A 27,344-nucleotide genomic window follows, 5' to 3' on the forward strand; every position below is an offset into this window, starting at 1 on the left:
GATACATCTTAGACTCTTAGAGAATGTGAAAAGTCAAATAATAAAGTAACTTTATGAGACAAAAAGAGTAAATTATTACACAACAATCTTTTATGAGATGCAACCAATATGATTAGGCTTATACATCGTATATATCAACTATTAACACTTAAATTCATTCCGATTTTCATATGTTAGTCATAATCATATTGTTATTATATTATTGATAGATCGCCAATGTGACAATCTTAATTTCTAACTACACGTGAAAAATATCATTAAGATCATAAATAACTTAGGGCAGTTAAATATTGGGTAAGGTTTAGATTTGGTAGGAAGATTACAAAATCAATTCAAGCTTTAGTCAATCAATAGGGTCTTAGAAAATTCTTGGTATTAGTAGGTAATTAGTCATTGTCTTACTATTTCTTCATGTGACATAATTAAGCTCTCTTCAAGCCTCCGCCCTTGTTCAGAGGATATTTCGCACCATATAAGACCTATAACATGCCCTTGTCCTATTATTCCTATTATAGTTGCCATATTTTTCCTATTATTCCTTGTAATTATTACATTAACTTATTCGAAAAATTGTACTTACAGACAAGCTTATATATGAAGATTGTTGTTTTGGCTCATTCAATATGTAATACGACTATACGAGTAGTGTTGAATTTTATTGTAGTATTATTGAAGTTATCTTAGGTTTTGAAATCAAATCTTATTTTTGGAAGTGAAGGGAGGAGATAATTGGTTTGAACTAATTAACGCGTTATATACAAGGTTATCATGTTGTCATATTATTCAGCTTTGTCTGTTTTTTTTTTTTTTTTTTTTTTATTTATATTTCTTTTCTAATATAAATCATTATAAAAAATCGAATATAGTTGCAATTTAAACTCACCTTTTTGTACCTAGTTGAGTAGTTGGAGCAAGCTAATCTGAAATTAGTTGTTATAAGATTAACTATTACAAAAACACCATAATTAAGGGCCTATAATTATGTAGTACACTATTTCACAATAGTTCAAAAAGTATGGATTTCTTTATTCAATAACACTCACATTTCACATGTTTTTTGTTTTTTAGTCCCATCTCCCCTTTTTACTACTCCCTCCGTCTTATATTATAGTTCCAGTTTTTCTATTTTGGAGATCCAAAATATTGTTCTTGTTTCTACTTTTGGATAGTATGTAAAGACCATTATACCCTCATTTTTTTAACTTTATTTATTGTATTTCTTAAATTACCCTTGAATTTTCCACATGCTTTGTATAATTTTTCACTTTCTCTCTCAAACTTTTGTCTATAATTGTACTTTTCACCCTTTTTTTTTTTTAGGATAATTTGTAAATTACCACCCAAAAAATAGACCAATTTTGATATAACCATCCAAAAAATATTTTATTTTAAATTACCACCCATTAAATTAAAAAAACGCGCAGATTACCACCTATTTAGAATTTCCGGTGGAATTTCCGTCAGTGGGCCCCACTTTTTTTAATTTTTTTTTTCCTTTTTTTTCTTCTATTTTCTAGGTTTCTCACTCTCTCTCCCCGATTTTTTCACTCTTCTTCTCCTACCTTCTTTCTTTCTTCTTCCCAACCACCACCATCACCATTGCTCCACCTTTCACACCACCTCTGGCAACCGTTAACCACAACACCATCACCGAAAACCGCTTAACCCATTCGCCAGCCCCCCATAATTGTTCTCCTTCCCTTCCGTTCGCCACCGAAAAGATGCCATGATTAATCAATCAATCAAAAATTCAAGTTACCCAGAAAAATTAATCTCTTGTCGGGTATAAATTCATCCAAACAAGGAACAAGAAAGGGGATTGGGGATAATTTGGAAGAGAAACAATAACCAACAAATAGAAAATTTGAATTGGGGGTTTTCTTCAATTGAATTGGGGGTTTTCTTAAAATAGGAACCCTAATTTAAGAAAACCCCCAATTCAATTGAAGCATGAACCCTAAATCGACCCTTATTCTTTCGGTGGGGTTTGTTGAGGGCGGTGAGATGTGTGTGGAGGGCAGTGAAGTTGAAGGCGGTGGTCGGACCATCTGGGTTTCAATTGGGGTTCAAGATTGAAGATGTTCTTTGCCAAATTGCTGCAATTAAATCCCGGAATTGTAGTAATTGGCTGTCGAATTGCTGTTTGCAGTAGGCCAATTGGTGATTGCGGGCTGCAGAGGTTGCCGAATTGCTGTTTGCAGTAGGCGAACGGGTGGTAATTATGGTGGCTGTATGTTGATGTTGTTGCAGGTTGTTGTTGGCAGGCGCGACGGGGGAAAAGGAGGGGAAAGGTGGAGCAATGGTGGTGGTGGTGGTTGGGAAGAAGGTAGGAAGAAGAAGAGTGAAAAAATTGGGAAAAAGAGAGTGAGAAAGCCAGAAAATAGAAGAAAAAAAGGAAAAATATAAAAAAAGTGGGGCCCACTGACGGAAATTCCACCGGAAATTCTAAATGGGTGGTAATCTGCGCGTTTTTTAATTTAATGAGTGGTAATTTAAAATAAAATATTTTTTGGGTGGTTATATCAAAATTGGTCTATTTTGTGGGTGGTAATTTACAAATTATCCTTTTTTTTATGTACTTCATTCACTTTCTCCCTCAAACTTTTGTCTATAATTTTACTTTTTACCTTTTTTTTTTATGTACTTCGGCCATGTTCTTTTGAACTTTTGGGCACAGCAGCGCAGGAATTAGCAAAGTAGAGCATATTTCAGCAGAACAGAGCAGAGTAGGGTAGGGCTTCCACACACTGCAGAGTAGAGCAGAGCAGGGTAGGGCAGCGCAGCGCAGAGCAAAGCAAAGCAGAACAAAGCAGATTTCAACAGAGCAGAGCAAAGCAGGGTAGAGCATAGCAAAGCAGGACAGAGCAGCTCAAAAGAACAGGTTCTCCTCCCATTTCTTAAATACCGAAAAACATAAACAACTATATATTGAGACGGAGGGAGTATCAACAATCCTTCCCAAGTATCCTGTGTTACCTTAATTATATGAATGATCTAATAACTTATATTCATCTTGCGTTACCTTAATTATATGAATGATCTAGTAACTTATATCCTTCTTATGCGTGAGTCCGAACTCATACAATACTTTTTTCTTAAAAAATCAATAAAAAATTACACCGTCCTAAATATGTCGTGATTAATAGTTGACCGCTTTGTCCATGCAAATGGCCATGTTCCCCAATCCCCACTATCTCACACGTTGAAGACATCAAACTTTAAAATGACCAACTGCAGACAAATTTATCTCATGAGCATTTGCCTACATACTTATTACATACGAGTGGTTAATTACATCTTACATGTACTAAAAAAAGTCTACAACTTTCTATTATCATATCATAAAAACTTTAGAATTATCTCATCTCTTCCACAATAATAGTCGCATTAATTTAACACTCGTATACACATACTTCTTATATGCTTGCTCAAAGACTTATTTAAAGAATTAGAATATACAAGTTCTCTGAAAAGGTGGGTGTATATTAATTTATTGTTAAACGAGTTTAACCTCATGTTAAAAGTATTTAAAATTATCTTTTATACTACAAAAGTTATTAATTTTGTAATAATAAATTTTATGTTATAAAAAACTTATAATGTATTAGGTTAATCATATTAGCCTTTATACTATGTAATCATGAATCTATAAGAAATTACACATTAAAATAAAATTTTAATCAACGACAAATTAAAAGTTACTTTAAAGAGTTAAAGTTACCGTAAAAATAGTTAAAGTTACCCTCAAACTAACCGTCTTACAATAAAATTAACGTACACCGACCTTACACAAGACTTATTGTTCAATTTCAATCTTAGAAATATACTAGTATACTACTCCATATATGGCAAACTAAATCACAAGTAGATAGTACGAGTAGTTATTTGTGACTTAACAACTTTTTTCAGACATATTATTATGTTTCAACTTCAGTAGGTGACTATTATTTTACACATGATAAAAGCACCTTTTTTTTTATTAAGTACTCGTAATTTTTTAGGATTTATCTTATTTAAATTGATAGGAAATTTAAATAAGTACATATGTGTCATTTTATAGCAATAACGTTAATTTTAATATACTTCATGTCCATTACCCATATAACTTAACAGTTAACACGAAATAAAGGATGTAACAAAAGAGGAAAAAACTTACTTATACGTAAGCCTAACAACTAAGATGACCCGTCAAAAAAAATAAAAAATGAAGGCATTTAATAAGCTTATATATACTCCAATAAATAATACTCCGTAATATACATTCCAAACTTTATCTTATAAATATATCTTCGTATATACTTATTCCTAGCAGCATCTTTAGCTCATAACACCTTCATTATTCTCTTCTTCAAGCTAATACAGCTTATATTATACTGCTAAGCTACCAAAATATTTTCTTCAAATTTGTAAACATAGTACAAAAATGGCGGATAATAATGGGAAGGAATATCCAATAAAAACAGTGGTTTTGTTGGTTATGGAGAATAGATCCTTTGACCATATGTTAGGATGGATGAAATCTCTCAACCCGGAAATCGACGGTTTAACGGGTCAGGAGTCTAACCCGTTAAACACTTCGGATCCCAACTCGGGTCATATCAAATTTGGGGATGGGTCTGTTTTTGTGGATCCAAACCCTGGTCATTCTTACCAAGATATCTATGAACAGGTAACTATTGCTACACTTACTCTATCCACTTTCTGTTGGGTTATTTGTGACTTCTATTTGTGTATGAGCTAACCTCTTTGGTTATACTCCGTAGCCTAACTGGATGTCCTGTTGTTGAACGCGTGCCTATATTTTCTGTTTTTTATAGGTTATAGAGTATTTCACAATTTTTGCATATACATCATATTACATGTATGAATCTAGTTGTAATTTTATATGAGTACTCACGTACATAATAAATCGACTAGAATTTCTGTAATTGAACCGTCTAGTAACCAGTGGCGTATCCAGGAATTCCGAACTGTGGGTTCGAAATCTTAAAAAAAAAAAACGATGATCATATTTTGATTAAAAATTCAATACATAAATCAAATTTTTATCACGGATGAATTACACAATAAAAAAAATAAAAAAAATAAAAAAAAACCTACAAAAGCATTCTTCGAGTTTTCCTACTTTGAAAGCGTGCTAATACATCATCATCACTAACTCTTGCAAATAAGTCTCTCTCAAGATAAGTAACTAAACTATCATTCAATAGTTGATCACCCGTACTATTCCGCAACTTATTTTTTACATAATACACAATTAATTATCAATTAAAATCACAAGTCCCCAATAAACACAAATTTGACAATATAAACTTCTTCTAATTATCAAATTTCAATTAACAGAACAAGTAAAAATTTTATTTCAAAAAAAAAAAAAACAAGTAAATTTTTTTTAATTCTAACTTCTAAGTTTCTACAATTCAATTTCTCAACAATTCAAGAATTCAACAATATATCAAAACCATAAACCAATTTAAAAAATAAAACAAGCAAACCAAGATTAAGAATTAATAGGAGTAGAGGAATAAGAGATTAAGAGGACTCACAATTGTAGAAGAACTCTGAAGTCTGAATTCAGAACAGTCGTCCCTCGTCCGTGTCTCCGTCACTCCGTGAGGTCGTCAGTGCTCCCGGTCGCCGGTTGGTGTCTCGGTGTGCGGTGCCGCGGCGGCTAGTGGCTACTGGCTAGGGTCATAGGGTGTCAAGGTTAGGGTTTTGGTGTTTGGGAATTTGGGGAAAATAAGAAATGTCGATGTTTGATTTCTGAAATCTGAAATTTGAATGTAAGGAGTAAAAGAACAAAAAAAAAAAAGTACAAAAAAAGAGGGCAATAGGAGTCGAACCTAAGACCTAAGACATTAAAAGGGCGCACTGCTCTATTATTCAAAGCCTTACCAATGCACCAAACTTACCCATGTGATTATTATTCTCACAGAAATTTGTATTAACCCTTTTTCTTTTTTTTTTTAAAAAAAAAATTAAAACTTATAATTTTTTTCCAAAAAATCTGTGGGTTCAATGAACCCCCTTGAACCCCCCTAGATCCGCCCCTGCTAGTAACTAAAGAGGATCTTATTCTTGGCCCTTAGGCTCAATTATACTATACTCCATATATATATATATATTGTTAGTATACATATATTTATTGTGAAATTTGAGTTTTATTTGGACTCATAAAGACTAAAATAGCCTCCAAAACCTTTAACGAAATATTTTCCAATGCGTAAATCGATAAAAAATATTACTTAATGAAGAGTGGGCCCCATTAACGAAATTTTTTAACGGCGAGATAACGGCAAGGTTATCGTATGGGAACAAAATATATATTGGGGTTGCAGTGTGGAAGGTGATATATATTAGGACACAACGTAGAAAAGTGAAATTCACATAATTACTAATCTTATTATATAGAAAAACCCTATATTTTTTGTTAGTATAGAAAAAGTCTTAGAGGTAAATGATACATTGATACGCCATATTATTCTTTACTTCCTACTAGATATCTCAATAGATTTACGCCGATAATCAAACATGAGTCAAAATTAAAATATTTAACTATTGTCTGAAAAAACCTGCCCCCTCCAAAGTGCATCCAATTCCCACCTTAAAGGTCTAAGCACTAAAGTTGATGTAGCACATATGTTAATTAAGCTCACCAAACCTCACCATATTTAAGCATAATACTTCCTTTATTAGAAATTGATTTTGGCACTCCCCTATATGAGAAGAGCATAGAAAATCGTGCTCTCACGTAGAGGTGTGCCATAACAAATTTAGGTGTGCCATAACTAATTTTGGTGTGTCAAAATCATATCCCCGCCACACTTTCTTTAGACACATTTGCTAATGCATAGCTTTAAATAATTATATTTTCAATTATGTACAAGTACAACCAAACATTATACTTATCACTAGACCAATTACTACTTAGATCCTAGTAATAAGGTATAAACTGTTTAAAGAAATAGTTCAATCAAATAGTCGCACAATTTTTAACAATTTTGACATTCAGAAAGGAAATTTGCCAATTTTGCATAATTAGTGTGAAGAAACCCATCAATTCAATACAAGCAAAACTTAATTTGTAACCATAATTAAACAATGAATGATTACAAAGAAATTGCCATTATTATTTACATAATTGTGAACGAACAGGTATATGGAGAACCATGGAGTCAAGAATCAGTGGACAAGAAGTTACCCCCAACAATGCAAGGATTTGCCCAAAATGCAAACCGGATCCAAAATGGCATGGCTGAAACCGTGATGAACGGGTTCAAACCCGAATTAGTACCAGTTTACAAAGAACTTGTAACCCAATTTGCAGTATGTGATAGGTGGTTTGCTTCAATGCCAGCATCTACACAACCAAATAGGTTGTACGTGCACTCTGCAACATCACACGGTTTAATAGGAAATGACAGCAAGAAATTGAATGCAGGGATGCCTCAGAAAACTATTTTTGATTCATTACATGATGCTGGTCATAGTTTTGGTATTTACTATCAATCTGCACCATCCACTTTGTATTACAAGTAAGCCTAATCATATTATTTCCATTTTTTTGTTGATCGTTTATCAATAGCATATGGAAACTAATCCTGACAATCTAATCATAAGCTTAGACTTTTGGTTGAATTGATTTTCTTACCTGGTATCAGAGCTAGTGTGACAAGGTCACGTGTTCAATACATGTGTAGACGGAGTATGACTTAAGGAAATGTGGCTTTCTAGCCCTCCAGGCTAGGGATGGTTCAAAAATGCCCGAGTTTACTAATGTAATAATGTGTATATGGGTATTTTGGGTGCAGGAACCTTAGGAAATTGAAATATGCATCAAAGTTTCATCCTTTTGATGTGACCTTCAAGCTCCATTGCAAAGAGGGGAAGCTACCGAATTATGTGGTGATTGAGCCAAGGTATTTCGACTTGCTAGCATTGCCAGGAAATGATGATCATCCATCCCATGATGTGTCAACAGGTCAAAAATTTGTCAAGGAAGTTTATGAAGCATTAAGGTCAAGTCCTCAATGGAATGAGATGTTGTTCATGGTTGTATACGATGAGCATGGCGGGTTTTATGATCATGTGCCTACCCCTGTCAAAGGTGTGCCTAACCCTGATGATCTTGTTGGTCCTGGTCCTTACAATTTCAAGTTTGATCGCCTTGGTGTTCGTGTTCCTGCCATGTTCATCTCACCCTGGATTGAACCGGGAACAGGTACTATTGTACTAAAACTACTTAAAATAATGTTAAAAGTTGTTCTTAGACTTGTTACACATATATGATCAATTAATTTATTTTTACTGATTGAAATTGATTTTTACTGATTAAATTTCGTAAATGGAATATGTAGTCCTGCATACTCCTTCAGGGCCGCAACCAACATCTCAGTACGAGCATTCCTCAATTCCAGCAACAATCAAGAAGTTTTTCAACTTGAAGGACTTTCTTACCAAACGAGATGCATGGGCAGGAACTTTTGAAGTTGTCTTAAACAGAACAACTCCAAGAACAGACTGTCCAGGTACATAATTTCGTGCAGATTAATCATTAAGCTAGCTAGTTAGTTTAACTTTCATGTATTATTAACTAATTAATAAGCATGTTTCGCGTAGTTACACTGCCTGAACCAATGAGACTACGAGACTTTGAGGCAAAGGAAGACAATAAACTATCAGATTTCCAAGAAGAATTGGTGCAGCTAACAGCAAGCTTAAAAGGAGACCATAAGATGAAAGACGGTCCTTTAGAGGGAATGACAGTTGCTCATGCTGCTGAGTATACCAGTGAGGCCTTCAAGGTCTTCATGGCAGAGTGCGTGAAAGCTAAGAAAAATGGCGCGGCTGAGGACTCTGTGGTGGTTGTTGAAAGCGCTGAAGAAGAGATAATCAATAGCAAAGACAGCCTCACACCCAAAACTTTTTTCCAAAAGTTGTTCTCTTGTGCTGGTTGGTGATAATATTATATGGATGGTACTTGTACCATTCGATAATAATCATCTATGTATGTTTTGAAATGATGTAGTAGATAAACAATTGTATAATTTATTGAACATATTATGTTTGTAAATAGTTGTGGAATGTCCCATATCCTCGTTTGCTTTGTGATAATAATTGAAGTGATGAGTTTTCTAAATTACTTAAATAAGTAATAAATTGTTGTGAAATTGTGAATCACTTGATAAATAAAGTTCTTGGTAAGTAAAAATTATTCTAATAACAATGATAGATCATTCAAAAAGCAAGTTTTCATCCCTTCATTCCTTCTTTAATTGAAAGCTAAAGCTGTTAACTTTAAAAATGTAAAAAAAAAATTTTAAAAATTAAAGATGAAAGAAAGAAAGAAAGAAAAAAGACTGCTCATGACTTCATGAGAAGTGATTAAGTACTATAAAAAAAGATGAAGGGAATAACACTTTACCGGATAAGTCAAGGGTGAGCTAGAACAACTTATATTTAGAATCTTATTAAACGACCATAGGGAATAAACCAACCATAAACAGGCCTGAGCCGCACCCATCATGAGAGTCCACTTCACAAGTATAAGGGGTTTCATCCCAAAAAAATATGACGGATAAAAAGAATAACCCCTAGCCTTATAAGGTGTTGAATTTTCTTTTCTTTCATCAATAAAAAAGACACTTATGTTGTTTGGAAAGACTACGCTTCAACACATTTATGTTCCATTTATCCAACGACAACATATGTAAATCATTGAAAACTGTTGAAAGCTAGATCAAATTTGAATTTTTATTTATTTATTTATTTATTTTTTAAATGTCGAAATCTTTCAGTGATGCAGCATCAAAGGAACTGTCAGTGGCCTCTGAAATAGTGTTAAAACCCATTAAGGAGATTTCTGGCACCATTCAACTGCCTGGCTCTCGTTAAAGGACCAACTCAACCAAAAGTTTAAGCTGATGGTTGAGGCCCAGGAATATGTTTTATACTCTATCAAGCCCTCTCACACGAGAGCTCGTTGGGCTTAAAGTGTGGATGTAACATGGACCCTCCTCATACCCAGCGCTTAATATTCCACTTTGGAAGGAGGGGTGGATGAGATTCGAACCCGCGACCTTTGTGTCACGCGGTCTGATACCTTGTTAAATAGATCATCTTAACCAAAAGCTTAAGCTGATGGTTGAGGCCTAAAAATATGTTTTATATTCTATCACACCCCCTCACACGAGAGCCCATCGGGCTTGAAGTGTGGATGCAGCATGGGCCCTCTCCATACCCAGCGCTTAATATTCCACATAAAGGTGGGGGGGTGGATGAGATTCGAACTTGTGAACTCTATGTCATGTTAGCTCTGATACCATATTAAAGGACCAAATCAACCTAAAGCTTAAGTTGATGGTTAAGGCCCAGGAATATGTTTTATACTCTATCAGCTCCAAGTCTCTATCCTGCTTTTACCTGCCCTTTGTGAGGTACTACATTATTTTCAATCCTTAGGATTTTTTCTTACTTGTGATTTCATATTTATAAATTATAACTATTCAAGTTTAGATCTTTGTTTCTATTTGTATTTAGGTAAGCCAATGTTCCTATATTTTTGCTGTCTGAAAACAGAAATAAATTGTAAATGTTTGAGCTTCCTAACTAGAATTATGCTGCAGGAGACAACAGTAGTTGACAACTTGCTATGTAGTGATGATATATGTTACATGTTGGATGCTCTTAAAACTCTTGGGATAAATGTCGAGTATGATAGTACGGCCAAAAGGGCAACCGTGAAGGGTTGTGGTGGTTTATTTCCTGCTGCTAAACATAGTGGTGAGATTTCACTTTTCCTTGGAAAATGGAAATGCAGGAACAGCTATACGCCTTTTGACTGCTGTAGTTGCTGTTGTAGGCGGAAATTCTAGGTTTGTCTACTAATGCTTTTCATGCTATGTAATGTAATACCAATTTTTATACCTTATGTCAGTTATGATGCTGTATTGCTGTTAATGTAAGTATTGTGAATAAGTAAAATGAAGTAGCATGACTCTCAGTAATCAATGTTTTTGCTGCTTTCACTCTGATTTTTTCTTTTATTGATATCTTCAGCTATGTACTTGATGGAATGCCAAGGATGACAGAGCGGCCTATTGGAGATTTAGTAGCAGGTCTGAAGCAACTTGGTGCAGACGCCGACTGTTTTCTTGACACAAATTGTCCTCCTGTTCGGGTAAATGCTAAAGGAGGTGGCCTTCCAGGAGACAAGGTAAGAATTCATGTACTTTTTCAACTTATCTTTTTAAATTCTATTGATCTCATTTCTATGGCTTTATAAACATATTTGCAGCAGATCAAGCTCTCTGGCTCAGTTAGCGGCATGTTTTTGACTGCACTGCTCGTGGCTGCTCCTTTGGCTCATGGAGATGTGAAGATTGAAATTGTTGACAGACTAATTTCTGTACCGTTTGTAGAGATGACAATAAAAACAATGGAACGAGTTGGAGTTTCTGTAGAGCATAATGCTGACTGGGACAGGTTCTTGATCCAGGGTGATCAGAAGTACAAGTAAGAGTGTCTTCTATTATTATTACATCATTACATGTCCTTTAACATTACTCCAATAGTAGACTGGAAACTGAAAAGCATGAAAATTCATTAGATCTCCTGGAAATGCATATGTCGAGGGTGATGCTTCTAATGCTAGTTACTTTCTAGCAGGGGCTGCAGTCACTGGTGGAACTGTGACTGTCAAGGGTTGCGGTACAGGCAGTTTACAGGTATTATTCGGAGCCTTATTTCACATCATTTTTGTGTCCTCGACATCATCCTGGAGAACCCTTTTGATTTCAGATCGTAGACTTTGTTTTGTTGCTTAATGTAAATTTTTGTGATCTCTTGCCAATTGTTAACTCAAAGATCCCTTGTTGTCTGCTAAGATCATTTTCTCAGTTGTTTTTAGATATCAGGTTTCACTAATGTCTGACAGACTTCAGGTTTTTTGCATAGGGTGATGTAAAATTTGCAGAGGCTCTTGAGAAGATGGGTTGCAAAGTTCCTGGACAGAGAGCAATGTTACTGTCACTGGACCAGCCAGGGATTCATCTAGAAGAAAACAATTGCACGCCATCGACATCAACGTGAACAAAATGCCAGACGTTGCAATGACTCTTGCCGTCGTTGCCCTTTATGCAGATGGCTCCACTGCTATCAGAGACGGTATGCTTATTGCTTAACTCCTTTCTTTGAAAATCAAGCCTCTTCTTGTGCCATATGTAGATTCCAGATTCATAGCTGATTGACTTCAATTCATGATTAACACATGGACCTTGATTAGTTAAAGGATAATGACAGTTAGTGTGTCAGAATGAAGCCATTAGGAATTTGGATTAGTCTTGTTACTCCATCCATATATAGTTTGATCTTTTGGTGATTTGAATTGACCTCTTTAAATTATTCCCTTCGTGCCTTAAAGATTGTGCTTGCCATCCCATTAAAAGAGAAATCGGTATTGGTTTTATCTTGTGAATGAACGCGCAGTTGCTAACTGGAGAGTGAAGGAATCAGAACGGATGATTACTATTTCTACAGAACTCTGAAAGGTTGGCGCTTTTGGATAGTAATACACATACATTCTTGAAGTTGAAGGTCTTAATAAATTAATTAAATGGTTGGAGAAAATTTTATTTACTAGTATTTTGTAATAAAGTAAAAACTGATGTTCATTTTTGGTTATTTTGAAATTGTATAAGCTTAGGGCGACTGTTGAGGAAGGACCTGATTACTGTGTGATAACTCCACCTGAGAAACTAAACATAACTGCCATTGACACATATAACGATCATCGAATAGCAATGGCATTTTCTCTTGCTGCTTGTGCTGATGTTCGCATTACCATCAAGGATCCAGGGTGCCCACCATGACCTTTCCAAACTACTTTGATGTCTTGCAGAGGCTTGCCAGGCATTGAGTCACCAGGCTTTCTGCTTGAGTTGTACTCCCTCTGTTTCTATTTTTTTGGCTCATTTAACTGTGCACGATCTCTAAGACGCGTTTTAAAATGTCTACATCTTTATTTTTGTACACGTAAAAATTATAAAAACATGATATTAATAAAATATACAATAAATCGAATCTAACAAAACCATTCATGACTATATTATCTTTTATAGATTAAAGGTAATTTATGGTCAAAATTTTCTAAGTTTGACCCAAAAAATGATAATGGGGCAAAAATAAAGGGACGGAGGAAGTATCATCACATTCTTTGTATAATTGCATTGTTTTAAAGATATTAAATTACGTACTACCTCCGTTACATATTAGTTGCAACTTTGGAATATTTTATGTTTTAAAAATAATACCCCAAAATTGCAACTAATATGTAACAGAGATAGTACTCTTATAAGATAAATCTATATTTACAATTCTACACACCAAGAATTCTATTTCATATAATTTCTTAAACCACTAGGATATACTCCCTCCGTCCCAATATATAGTGACTATTTGTGTTTTTTCACGGTATAAAAGAAATGGGAGAAAAAAGTGCATGAATTACATTAAAAAAGATGAAAAGTACAATTTTAGACAAAAGTTAAAGAAAAAAAAGTGAATGAAGTACATAAAAAAAGGTGAAAACTACAATTATAGACAAAAGTTAAAGAGAGGAAGTGGAAAAAAGTACAAAGTAAGTGGAAAATTCAAAGGTAATTTAAGAAGTATAATGAATAAAGTTAAAAAAAATAAGGGTATAATGATCTTTATATACTATCAAAAAATGAAAACAGGAACAACATTTTGATTCTCTAAAATAAGAAAATAGGAAGTATAATATGGGACGGAGGGAGCATCTACTTCGTATAATTTTAATGATATTCAAAGCGGAGTTTATTGATATATCAAAATTTATAGTGCACTGTGTAAGTGTAACCATTATATTAACTAAAGAGAATGTGTATTAATATTTTATTTTACCACGCACCTTCACTCTTAGGTATACGAGTGTTTGTGAGTTTTAATATTAATTTGCCCTTATTTCAACGGTACAATTTTCATTGGAGCTTACTGATATAATTTACTTATATGGAGTACTAGCGTAGTAAGCTAGCCGTTACGTGCGTTGTATGTATGTACACACATGGGACATGCCTTACATATATACCAGTTGGCAAGGGGCATATTCAAGCTAAGAGCAGGAATCCTAGAACATGATATAGCTAGTAGGGGTATTAATTCGGGTAAATAATTTTGGTTTGGGTTGAGTTTATCAGTTTTGGGTTATAACAGGTCGATTTATAACGGGTTGAAATGATTAGCGGGGCGGTTTAGGTCGGTTTTGAAAATCATCGGGTCAATTTGGTTTGGTTTTTTTTTTTTTTTTTTTTTAATTGTGGTTTCTATCCGGGTCAGGTCCTAATCAGGTCGGGTTGTAATTGGTTCGGGTCATAATCAGTTTGGGTTGAACCGGGTCGGTTTGAAAAGGGGTTTAGCTAGTTTAAAGTGGGTTTCGGTTCAAAACAGTTTGAGTTCTAATCGAAATGGGTTGTATTCGGTTCGGGTCATAATCAATTTGGGTTAAACCGGGCTCGGTTTGAAAATGGATTTCGGTTCAAAACCAATCGGGTGAAATCGGGGGTACGGTCGTTATCGGTTCAGATCATAATTGATTTGGACTGAACTTGGTCGGTTTGAAAACGGGTTTACCCAATTTGAAGCGAGTTTCAGTCCAAATCATATTGGGTTAAAATCGAGTCGGATCATTATCGAGTCGAGTTAGTCAGATAATGGGTAGGAACGGGTCATGTTATAATCAAGTTAAGTCATAAATAAGTTGGGTTTATTGAGTAGTGGGTTGAAACGGATCAGATCATAAACATACTGCGTTACGGGTTGTAAACGATCAGTCATAACGGGCTACCGGTCGTAAACGGTTCGGTCTCAATGTGTTACGGATCGTATACAGTTTAGTCTCAATGGGTTACGGGTTGGAAACGGTTCGGTCATAACAGGTTATAAATGGTTCAGTCACAACGGGTAGGGGTTGGACCGGTTCAGGTTTATCGGATTTTTGCCGGGTTTAAACGGTTTTCGGTTTTAAATGGGTCGGGTTACTATTGGATTCCAGAGTAATCGGTTCGGGTTGTTTTCAGTTTCGGGTTGTAACGGTTTGGCTTGATAACGGGTCGGGTTAGTAACGGTTCTCACAAATTCGGTTCAGTTCAGTTTCGGGTTAGAAAAAATTAGGTCGGGTCGATTTTCGATTTCCAAAAAAAGGGTTTTTAACGGTTCAGTTCTTTTTCGGATCAGTTCGAAATAGTCGAGTTTAACAGTTTGGGTCAGAAACTTACAGCTCTAATAGCTAGTTATTAAAGTCATGGAATAGTTTATCCCTCGTCATTATTATTTATTGATTCATCCCTACACGTTACAATAGCTTTGAGTTACTTCCTCGCACATTCCCTACACGTTATATGGTATATGACTATGATATTTCCTTGCATATTCTATGTGATAGTATACAATATAACAAGATATATCATGCGTAACTGTTGATATAAGATCGATGTCGAATATTCCAAATAAGTTAAATTTTTTTTAGGTATATTATACTTCATTAATCATAGTATAATGCATTAAAACAATCATTTAGAATTTTCAGATTAAGACTTACATTTTCTAAATAAATGTTTTATGATATGATGTACATTGTACCATATTGCTAGATTAGTAAAAATGTTTATATTCTAAAGATCATTTTTTTACAAAAGAAACATATCAACCTTCTTTATACGTAGTAATTTGTATTAATAAATCAAGCCAAAATTGGCTAAAATAGCACAAATTATTGCTTGGGTGCGCTCAATAGCACGAATTTTAAGTGAAGCAATAAACAACATAAAATTTGGGGGTTAGCTGCGGTAAATGACATAAATTATTTCTGTTGCTAGAAATTCCACCGAATTCTGACTATTATTTTTTTTAAAATAAAATTAACCACCTTCTCACATGACTACTATAATCTTTGTAATTGGGATTTGTCCAAGCAATTTTTTTTCCTTGTTATTATGTAATATGTTACATTGTGTGACATATATAATTTATTATGCATATGAGTATATCATTTTTTTAACAATATAACATGTTATGTAAAATAATGTGAAAACTTAACAAATTTTAACATTAATTTTAACAAATTTTACATTTTCTTAAAGCACACAAATATCACTTGTTTTTTGCAAACAAAATTTCACATGTTTTCTTCATACATATAGCCCCAAAAAATCCTAATTCAATTCCTGCCTACATCAATCATAATTCAGCAAACAAAACCCCTATATCAATCAATTCTAGTTACACAAAAACCCCAAATTTACCCCTAAAAATTAATCAAACAAAACCCCACATTTACAATCAATCAAAATTAATCAATCCAAACCCAAAATTTACCCGTAATTCAATCAAAATTAATCATACAAAACCCTAATATGTCTTTTTTCGTATTTGTATCCTATAATTAATATTCTAATCAAACAAGTAAAGAAAACTTACTAAGTAAAGGAAAGAATGGTTGAGAGTTTTGTCTTCAACCTCTTGGACTTAGTCTTCAATGATTATAGTCTTCATCATCACTAATTTCATATCAAGTTTATAGTAGTATAGTAGTCACGTTAGAAGGGGGAGGGGGGTTTAAACAATAATATTATTATAATTATTAAAAAAAATAAAAAAAAATATTATTTAAACAAATAAAAATAAATATAAATAAAAAGTGGCCGGAATTCGGTGAAATCTCCGGCTCCGAAAATAGTTTATGTCATTTACCGCACCCAACCCTCAAAGTTTGTGTTGTTTATTTTTCCACTTAAAGTTCGTGCTATTGAGCACACCCAAGCAATAATTTATGCTGCTTTAGCCAATTTTGCCATAAATCAATAACTCATACTTAGAAAGTTAACTCCTTTCAAACTAACAAAAAAAAAAGGTTAAGGTTGGGATTAGTATATATATGCTTGAAAGTCAAATTGTTGCAGTAAGGTGTATAATTTTAAGTCGGGCAACATTTTTAATTCGGTATCTTCTGCTCAACCCGACAACCCTATGCCCTGGCCATACTTGATCAACATAACTCTAAAAATTTATACGTCAATGTAACTGTTTCGGGTGAAAACAATGGGACCTTGTCGAAGGTCCGATGAAGTGGAGAAGACTAGATTCGATCCAAGTAATGTTGGGCCGAAGGTTTCCTGCACAGTAAACACACGTAAACTAGCCTCGGGGGTGTTGCCGAGGAAGGCCCCTCCGATGCTAAAGTCAGTACAGTGCGTAGAAAGAGAACACTATGCAAGAGAATTTGTTGCTTGAGGCTTTTCTTGAATGAATGTACAAATGTAATATTGATGGCTTTTATACCTCTGCATACATGGAGAAGTTGGGCCTTAGCCCAATTGGCTAACCTTGAGGACTGATCTTTGACTTTAGCACAATTAGAGAGATGAACCTTGACCTTGGGCTTTTAATTGGATCATTTAATGCCTAAGCCCAATTGGACTAAATTGGACCCAAACAACTTGCCCCCCAGACCCGATTTGGAAGGATGACGGGTCGGGTTTGATTTAATCAGAAAAGGAGGGAAGTGAATGATTTAATTAATCCAAAAATTTGAATTTAAACCGTAATTAAACCGTAATTAATGAGATAACAACAGTTAAGGCGGATAATTGTGGAAGTTGGACGGATAATGGGCAATTTAATCGCAAGGTCGTGCGTTTAACGGTTACTTAGTGGGGTATTTAAGAGAAATTGAAACGCGGACTCCCCGTATTCCCATTTCTGGAGATATAATCAGCGGCGCGTCATCTCTCCTCACTTATTCACCAACACAAACCCAGAATTCTCGAGAGAACCCAAGAACCCGCATCAAAACTTCGCAAACTCCCCGAGCATTAAGCTTAGAAACTGAGACTTGCCACTACCAATTCGTAAATCGGCAACTTTCGCTTCAGATTAAGGTAAATTCCTTTGATTTTAGTTTATTTTTCTTCGAATTTGAACTCCTTCCCCTTTTTTCGACTTTTTTTCTTCGAAATTATCAATGGCGAGAGGAGTTAGGGGTAGAGCCCGTGCTCCAAGAAGAGAAAGACCAATTCCCGATCCCAAGAACAGGATTGGGACCTGGAATGGACGAAGAGCAGAGTCTGACCCTGCTGAAGGGATCAGGGCAACTCCAGTTTCCTCGGCTCCTCCTCAGAGAACGGAGGGGCCGAGCGCTTCTGGGCGGGACGATGAAGTTCCCGCTGTCCTTTGGGATATCCTTCCCGGGTTTTCAGAGTGGGAGGATGCCGAAGTAGCTTCGGCCATGATAAAGAACCGCCCCTACTCATGGTGGGTGGAGAATGTCGAACAATATCGGTTTGCCGAACAAATTGAGTTGCATTACGGCATCCTTGAAGCTGATGCGTATTGGTGCCGAATGCCCGTGGCATCCGATAGAATCCATCGTCCACCCCCGGGGTATGTGGGGGTGTACACAAGACAACTTCAGTATGGGCTGAGGTTCCCTTTGGACGTATTCGTCCGAGACTTGCTGATTCATTACAATATTTCCCTATGTCAGCTAACTCCTACTAGCATCCGAAGGGTGATGACATACTTATGGGTCTGCAAGTTCTTCAGGTATGTGCCAAACCTGCACTACTTCAAAAAGCTTCATCGGCTAGTGCCAAATATTCAAAGTGGGCACGGAAGTCATGGTTCTGGGTGGTACCGGATTGAGTCTCGGCCCCAGTACCTAACCATGTGGCCGAACGACTCTTCAGACAAGGACTGGAGAGGTCAATGGATTTGGGTTAGGGCACCCACGGACCCGGGCCACCCTTGCGTCTTCAGCGCTCCCCGGTACCTTGCTGAGCCTGATCCCGACATGGGAAGTTTAGGTCCTCCCGCAGATAACGGCCCAGATCCAAACCTTAATCAACAGAATATCTTCGGCAAGCTGCCGAACCGGGGGGGCAGCGGCCGAATGCAGCATATCCCGGAGACTTGGCTCCCCGATACGCATTATGTTTTCCAAGAGAACATGCTAGCAGCTGTCGGCCTCAGCCGAAAGTTTAAGGATGGTAAGCTTCTTCGGCTGGGGCCGAGGCTTTTTAATTATCTCTTTTTCTCCTCTCACTTCGCTTTTTTATGCTATGCCAACCTAACTGAACTGACCTTTCCCCTTTTCTTTTTCAGAGCGGGACGAGACCAACGTCGGCATTAACTACGCTCGTCTTGGCGTCAACCGAGAACGAGTTGTAACTGATTGGGCCCCCTCTATCACTGAACCGCGGCATAGAGAAGTTCATCTAGACTCTTCCCACTTCCAAATTGAGGCTGTTGCTCTGTATCAAAGGCAGAAGCCTTGGTGGAAGAAGAGTGATCCCTGGTTTCAGCTGCTGGACGAAGAAGTTGAAGCTGCCCGTACGGCCGAAGAGGTTGCACGGGTTATTGAAGCTTGTGAAGGAGGAGAAGGGTCCTCCAGGGCTGCTGAAGAAGAAGCTGCAGCTAGGGCAGCTGAAGAAGACGAGGCTTTTCTGAAGACCTCGGTGAGCTTTCAGACTTAATTTTGTCTGTTTCTGTTTGTTGTTTTGTTTTTACTCACATTCTTCCTCCCCCCTGTCTTTTACAGTCTGAATAGAGTAATAGACACAGAGAAGGGAAAGCCCCTATTCGTCCCGAAGACCAGATACAAGAAGAGTCCTCAGACTCAGACATGGACGAGCAGCCGCTTCAGAAAAGGCGCCGGAGAATGGCCATCATCGGCCCCCATGACTTTCAGCGGAGGCCGATGACCATCGGCGTCGAAATAAGGGAACCCGAGGAAGGCAATGGATCGCCGAGGGTTCCCCGGCCACCACCTTAATCACCTCCAAAGACCCCTCTGCCACCTCCCGAGATGGAGGTGGATCAGAAAACTCCCGAACCTAAGGGAGGGGTCCAAGAAGAAGTTCAAGAGAGTGTTGCTGAGCACAAGAATGAGGATGCCGTGATGCCCAGTGCTGAGGGTTTCACGGCAGACATTGCAAGAGAGGTTGAGGCTTTCGTCCTCACCCCTGAAGAAGAAGAGGTCATAATAATTGACTCTTCTGAGAAGGAGGATGCTGAGCCATCCAAAGTTAAAGAAGCTCCGTCGTCATCCTTTCCTTCCTTCCAGACTCTGCAATCTGGAGAAATGGGTTTCTCGGCCCCCCGAATTCCAATCCCAGATCACATCTGGGACCTCATATGGGGTCAGAACCGAGAAGGTGCTGCAGCCTACTTCGGCGATTTTGCTGGCACGTCCGAAGTAGATAGGGCAAGAATCTGGTCGCTGAAGGCCACTGCTGGGATGGGCGAATCCAGCAGATCAGTTCCTGACCCAGCCAGGTCTAACCAACTGCTGATGATGCAGGTGATTTTCCTTGCCTTTATCTCCTCTAAAATTCAGCTCTATTTTTTATTTTAACTTGTGCTCCTGTTTTCAGTTCGTGCACAATCAGACTCTCACCGTAGAGCTGATAGATACCCTACAAGATAGGGTAGACGCTGCCGAGCACGACAAAAAGGTAGCCGAAGAGGAGTTAAAGCTTGCTAAGCTGAAGCAAGCAGCAGCTGAAGAGAAGCAGCAGAAGGGTGAAGAATACGAGAAAAAAGCTGCTGAAGCCTTCAAAACCTTCTGCGATGCTATGGAGAAGGAAGTTTTTCCCACACTGATGGAAGGGGAAAAATTCCTCCAAGAGCACATGGGAGTGGACATCTCCAAATTCAAGGCTACCATTGAGAGCCGAATCCAGGAAGGAGCTGCTGCTGAAGCTGAAGTGCAGCAACGGCTAGAAGCACTTGAAGCCAGCAGAATGGCTGCTGAATAGATGCTCCAAGCCAGGGATGTCCAACTCTCAGAGGCTGCTGCTGCCGCTGAAGCTCAGAGAGCTAAGCTCCAAGAAGATGAGGATCAGCTGATGGCCAAAAAGGAAGAAGTGGCCCAGGCCCAGACAGAGGCTTCCCAAGTTCAGCAGCAGCTGAATGAGCTAAAAGGTTCCTCCTTCAAGCTCGCCGATGAGCTGAAGAAATCCAAGGAAGACTTGGAGGAGACCCAGAAGAAGTTGGCTGATGCTGAGGCTCTACTCAAAGTCCGTGTCTATACCCAGGAAGAATATGAAATGGGTTTCAGAAACGGGTTCAGAGTGTGCCGAAGAGTCTGCCTTCATGCTGAGCCGAAGTTGGACTGGTCCAAATGTGCTGAATGGGTCCAGAATCCCGAAGACCCTCATATGAAGTATGCAACTCCAGTCGAAGCTGAAATCCTTAAGGCTGAGGAAGCCGAAGAAGAAGCTGAGAGAATGGAGTTGGAGGCTGAACAGAGGGAAAGGGAGGCTCGGCAGAGTGCAAAGCCTGCTTCTTCTGCTGCTGGGGCTGAGACCACCATGAGGCCCAACAATGCTGACCAGTCTGATCCTCGGGCTGAAGCATAGGAACTCGGGCAGTCGTCTTCAGAATCTTGCGGTTCATCATGCGCTCAACTTTAGACTTGCCGCTTTCTGAATTTTTTGCCTTGTTTGTTTTTTGCTTCAGCTTGCCTTGTCGTACAAAACAGTTTATTTTTTTGCTTCTGTACGTATTTCGGCAGCTGTTATTTTCCGCTTGTGGGCGGCTGCCGATATAGTTTCTTAACTTATTTGAACTTGTAGCTCAATTTCTGAGCATAAATTATTAATTTGATGTTCTTTTCTTCAGCTGCTTTGTTTTTGAGTGCTTTACTGTTTCTTCAATTCTGCTGAACATAAACTTGCACTGGTAGTGCTTCTTGCCCCCCTAGAAATTGAAGTATGGCTTCAGCTGAATAAACAATTTCTTTATTTCTTAAAAATGGGTATTCGAAACACAGGGCCAACTGAAGGCAATGCTTCAGATAATTGCTTTCTGGGATAGACAATATCCCAGAATTGTCCATGGACTCATGCCTTTGGAGAAAAAATCTTACTGAAGCTTGACTTCAGCTGAAAGACTAGAGTTCTTTAAAAAGACGAGTTTGCCAGCAATCAGAAACCCAGTTACCCGAAGGCGAAGGTTTCAGACGAGGCTGAATAAACAATTTCCAACAGTTGCTGTTATCCTTGATTTTCTGTCTATCATTGAAAAATGGATATCCGAAACACAGGGCCAACTGAAGGCAATGTTTCGGATAATGGCTTTCTGGGATACAAGGCTCAGTTAAGGCAATATCCCAGAATTGTCCATGGACTCATGTCTTTGGAGAACAAGTCTTACTAAAGTTTGACTTCAGCTGAAAGACCAGTGTTCTTTAAAAAGACGAGTTTTGTCAGCAATCTGAAACCCAGTTACCCGAAGGCAAAGGTTTCAGACGAGGCTGAATAAAAAACCCTTAAAGAGTAGATAGAACCAAGAAAACTTTGAAAGGATAAAAAGTTGCAAACATTTATTTAAATGGTTGCTCCAAGGCCTTTCATTAGTTCAAAATGTACTTACAAAGATTGTCCTGCCCCGAAGGGTTTACACATGATATTTTTTCAGTACATCAGCGTTCCAGTGATTTTTCAACTCAGTTCCATCCAACTGCCGAAGTCGGTATGTCCCTGGCTGAAGCTCATCACAGATTTCATAAGGCCCTTCCCATGCAGCTGAGAGTTTCCCATGGATTCGGCCTTTCTGAACTGCAGCAGCATTCCGAAGGACAAGGTCTCCACTTTTAAGAGGCCTTGCATGGACCCTTCGGTTATAAAATTTGCTGATTCTCTGCTTATAAGCGGCCATCCTGTCTCGGGCTGAGTCTCTTACTTTGTCGAGGAAATCGAGAGATTCCCTCATCAGTCGCTCATTCTCAGCCGAGAAGTGGTGCACTCGTAGGCTCTCAGAGCCAATTTCAACTGGAAGAACGGCTTCGGCACCATACACCAGTTCAAAAGGTGAATAGCTCGTTGCCTCTTTTTCAGTTGTCCGAAGGGACCAAAGGGTTCCAGGGAGCTCCTCCAGCCACTTGGACTTTTGATCTTCCACCCTCTTCTTGAGGGCATTTAGGATCTGTTTATTTGCAGCTTCGGCTTGTCCGTTACTTTGCGGGTGGCATACCGCTGAATATGCCAGTTTGATGCCGAACTGATCTGTATACCGCTTCAACGGTAAGTTATCAAATTGCCTCCCATGATCGAAGACAAATACTCTCGGGATGCCAAAACGAGTGATGATATTCTGCCAGATAAATTTTCTGACATTTTGCTCTGTAATGTTCGAGGCTGCTTCGGCCTCGATCCATTTACTGAAGTAGTCAACACCAACTATCAGCCATTTTTTCTGGTACACAGCCTCTGGAAATGGTCCTAGTATATCCAGTCCCCATTGGGCAAACGGGAGTGGATTAAGGATCGGCTGAAGATCCCTTGTTGGCTAGTGGATAACTGGAGCGTATTTTTGACATTTTTCGCATTTCCGGACCAGCTCCTTAGCATCAACGATCATGGTGGGCCAGTAATATCCAGCCCTCAATGCCTTGTGGGCTAAGGTCCTTCCCCCAATGTGGTTCCCACAGATGCCGAGGTGAATCTCCCGTATGATATAATCTGCATCTTATGGACCCACGCATTTCAGCAATGGGGCTGAGAAGGACTTTTTCAGAAGTTCCCCCCTGAAGACAATGAACCTTGAGCTGGTTCTCTTCATCTTGGAGGCCAAAGCTTTATCTTCGGGAGTTTCTCCCCGAAGCTTGAAAGCTAGGATGGGATCCATCCAACTAGGCTCTGGGTCAGCGCAGCACACTTCAGGTGCTTCGTCGACACTTCTCTCTCGACGCACTTCTACATATACAGATCTGTTCAGCTCGGTAAGAGATGAACTGGCAAGTTTGGAGAGTGCATCGGCTTGAGTATTCTGACCCCTTGGGATCAGCTGAACCTCAAAAGTTTTCAGCTCTGCAATGACTGACTTGGTCTTGGCAAGATAAGCTATCATGGAGGGCTCTTTGGCCTCGTAGCTGCCGCTAATCTGATATGCAACTAGCTGAGAGTCTGCTTTCAGGCAGACATGATCGGCTTCCAGGGAGATGCACAATTCTAGGCCGGCGATTGCTGCCTCATATTCGGCTTCGTTGTTCGAGGCCTTAAAAGAAAATTTTAGTGCATACTCAAAGGATTTGCCTTCGGGAGAAGTTATCACTACTCCTGCCCCCGAACCGTTTTCGGTGGAAGATCCATCCGTAAACACGGTCCAGACTTTCTTTTCATTGTCTAGCGCTTCTTGGTATGAGCATTCGGCCAAGAAATCCGCTAGAGCTTGAGCCTTAATGGCAGCCCTCGGACGGTAGCTGATGCTGAATTCGGTGAGCTCAAAAGCCCACTTGGCTAGCCTACCAGATTTTTCAACCTTGCCGAGAACTTTTTCCAACGGCTGATCAGTTAAGACCACTATCTGATGGCAATCAAAATAGGGCCTCAGCTTCCGGGCAGCTACTACTACCGCGAAAGCGACTTTCTCGAGTAGAGGGTAGCGAGTCTCGGCATCCGTCAGTGTATGACTGACAAAGTAGATCGGTTGCTGACTTTTACTTTCTTCCTTCAGCAGTACTGCACTGATGGTGGCTGGGCTAACAGCCACATACAGGTACAAAGTTTCTCCTTCTGCTGGGCTAGGCAGCGTTGGGAGTTGAGCCAGATGCTCCCGAAGCTGTTTAAAGGCGTCTTTTTGCTCTTCCTCCCAAACGAGCTCTTTTGTTTTCGGGAGTTTCAGGGCTTTGAAGAAAGGTAACCCCTTATCCGAAGCTCTGGAAATGAACCTCGAGAGGGCTGCCATTCTTCCGGTGAGCCGCTGAACATCCCGCTTTGTTTTCGGCTCAGGAAGGTCGAGCGCTGCTTTGACTTTGGAGGGATTGGCATCAATCCCCCTTTTGCTGACTATGGACCCAAGGAATTTCCCTGACTTCACGCCGAAGACACACTTCTTCGGATTCAGCTTCATTTGATGCTTTCTTAAGGTGGCGAAAGTTTCAGCCAGGTCCTTAACATGGTCCTCAGGTTTTTTGCTTTTGACGATCGAATCGTCGACATAGACTTCCATGTTTCGGCCCTTTTGATCGGCAAAAACTTGATCCACCAGCCTTTGATAGGTTGCCCCCGTATTTTTCAATCCGAAGGGCATCATTTTGTAATTGTACACCCCAGCGTTCGTGACGAATGATGTCTTTGCTCGATCGTCGGGGTGCATGAAGATCTGATGATACCCCGAGAATGCGTCCATGAAACTAAGCAAGGCATGGCCACTTGTCGAATCGACTAGCTGATCGATCCTCGGCAAGGGATAGAAATCCTTCGGACAAGCCTTATTTAGGTCCGTGAAGTCAACGCACATCCTCCAGGTACCATTGGCCTTCTGAACCATCACCACATTTGCCAGCCATTCTGGATATTGGCAAGGTTCGATGAAGCCTGACTCCAACAATTTTTTGACCTCGGCTGCGATGTCTCGGTTCTTATTAGCGGAGTAATTCCGCTTCTTTTGCTTAATTGGTCGACACGTTGGGTCAACATTAAGCTTATGGGAGATGAGGTCTGGACTTATCCCGGGCATATCAGCTGCCGAGAAAGCAAACACATCTCTGTTGTCCCGAAGGAGCTGAATAAGTTCACAACGGGTATTCGGATCAAGGTCCATCCCGATTGTTACACATTTCTCAACGTCTCTTTCGGCCAACTCAACTGCTTCAGTCTGTTGGTCCATGTCCATTGCTGATGGACTGGACTCTTCATAATCTGGCCTGTTGCCTATGTCAGCAGGTGTCCCAGTCTTTTTGTTCTTCGGCTGGCTCTCTGAGTCTTGCTGTTCAGCTGAAGAGCTAGCCTTTTCCCTTTCGGGCCCTTTACCTCTGGGTACAAATCCTTGGGCCGAAACACTTAGGCCTTTCGGCTTTTTTGTGCTTGGCTCTCTTTCTTTTTCTTTCTCCTCCTCATCCTTGTCGTCATCTGGGCGACTACTGGATGGCTTGAGGTAGTTGCACCTTCGGGCGTCCTTTTGGTTGCCCTGTATCCTTTCGGGGAAGTCAGCGTCTGAGACGTAAATCATCAGCTGATGATAAGTTGAGACGACCCCTTGGATCTCATGAATTATGGGTCTCCCCAAAATCACGTTGTACACTGAAGGAGCGTCAATGACCAAAAATTCAATCATGACGTTCCTGGCTGCCTCATCGCAGCCGATGGTGATAGGAAGTGTCACCTTCCCATCTGGATAAGTTGAAGCCCCGTTGAACCCGGATACCGGGTAGGGTACCGGCGTAAGGTGCTTGGGCTTTAGCTTGATTTGATTGTAGGCCTTTCGGAACAGAATGTTTGCTCCGCTGCCACCGTCAACAAGGACCTTACTGACGTCGTGGTTGGCCACCGTGGCGATGATCACCAACGGATCCTCGTGAGGGAACGTTATCCCCCGGCAGTCGGCGGCTGTGAACGTCATGTTCGGCACCGGCGATTGGGGAGACTGAATGTCAGCGTTGTTCACCTGGTGAGTCAAAGCCCTAAGGTGTCGCTTGTGCTCCCTCCGAGAGCATATTCCTCCCGAGATAACATTGATCGGAGAGAATTTCCCCTCCGATTTTTTACTGTTCTTCCGGGGGAAGTCGAGGTCTTGCCGGGAGTCCTTTGCTGACTTCTCGGACTCTTTTTTCTCGCGGTGATCCGCAATATATTTTTTCAAGTATCCCTTCCGGACCATGTCCTCTATCTGGTCCTTCAGTTGGATACACTCCTCAGTGTTGTGTCCCGGAGACTCGTGGAACTCGCACCACTGATTTTTATTTTTTCGCTGATACCACTCTGGGAGTGGTCTCGGCTTTCGGTAACTCTGCTCCTCCTTCGTCACGCTGTAAATTTTGGCGCGTGGAAGAGAGAGCGGAGTGTAGGACTCGTATCTGCCTGTGTATGAGGCAGATTTTTCCTTCTTTGGGTCGCTGGCCGAAGATTGCTCCGAGGCCTTTGACTTTCCCTTTGCCTTATGGCCTTGGCCTTCAGACAAGGGTATTTGTCTTTGTTTCCCTCCCCAAATTGAGGTTGGGTTTTCGCTTTGTTCCATTCTTCGGCTCGGATGAACTTATCCGAGGCATTCAGAGCTTCCTCCAAGGTCTGCGGGGTATGCATGACCATGAAGTCTAGGAACTTCCCGGGCTGAAGGTCATTCTGCTTTTGCAAAAACGGCTAGCCCCTGGTCCAGCTGAGAGACGCTGGATGACTCGTTACTGAAACGGGTCAGATAGTCTCGGAGGCTTTCGGTTTCCCCCTGTTGCAGACTCATGAGTTCTGCAGTAGTCTTCTCTCGGCGGTTTGCCGTGGAAAACTTGCTCCTAAACTTGGAGGACAGATCATCCCACCCTGTTATGGAGC

General features: G+C 39.5%; 1 protein-coding gene and 1 pseudogene across 1 annotated transcript; both read left to right on the top strand.

Annotated features, from left to right (window-relative positions):
* Positions 1 to 4,219: 4,219 nt before the first annotated feature.
* On the top strand, positions 4,220 to 9,180 carry LOC110702180 (non-specific phospholipase C3-like). Its single transcript, XM_021879858.1, has 5 exons — positions 4,220 to 4,669; positions 7,156 to 7,535; positions 7,812 to 8,221; positions 8,358 to 8,528; positions 8,620 to 9,180. Exons 1-5 carry the CDS (start codon positions 4,424 to 4,426, stop codon positions 8,958 to 8,960), a joined length of 1,548 nt encoding a protein of 515 aa, XP_021735550.1. The 5' UTR covers positions 4,220 to 4,423; the 3' UTR covers positions 8,961 to 9,180.
* A 600-nt stretch (positions 9,181 to 9,780) lies between these two features.
* On the top strand, positions 9,781 to 12,916 carry LOC110702228 (annotated as a pseudogene).
* The last annotated feature ends 14,428 nt before the right edge of the window (positions 12,917 to 27,344 follow it).

The sequence above is a fragment of the Chenopodium quinoa genome, unplaced genomic scaffold (genome assembly GCF_001683475.1).
Source record: "Chenopodium quinoa cultivar QQ74 unplaced genomic scaffold, ASM168347v1, whole genome shotgun sequence".
Classification (NCBI taxonomy): domain Eukaryota; kingdom Viridiplantae; phylum Streptophyta; class Magnoliopsida; order Caryophyllales; family Amaranthaceae; genus Chenopodium; species Chenopodium quinoa.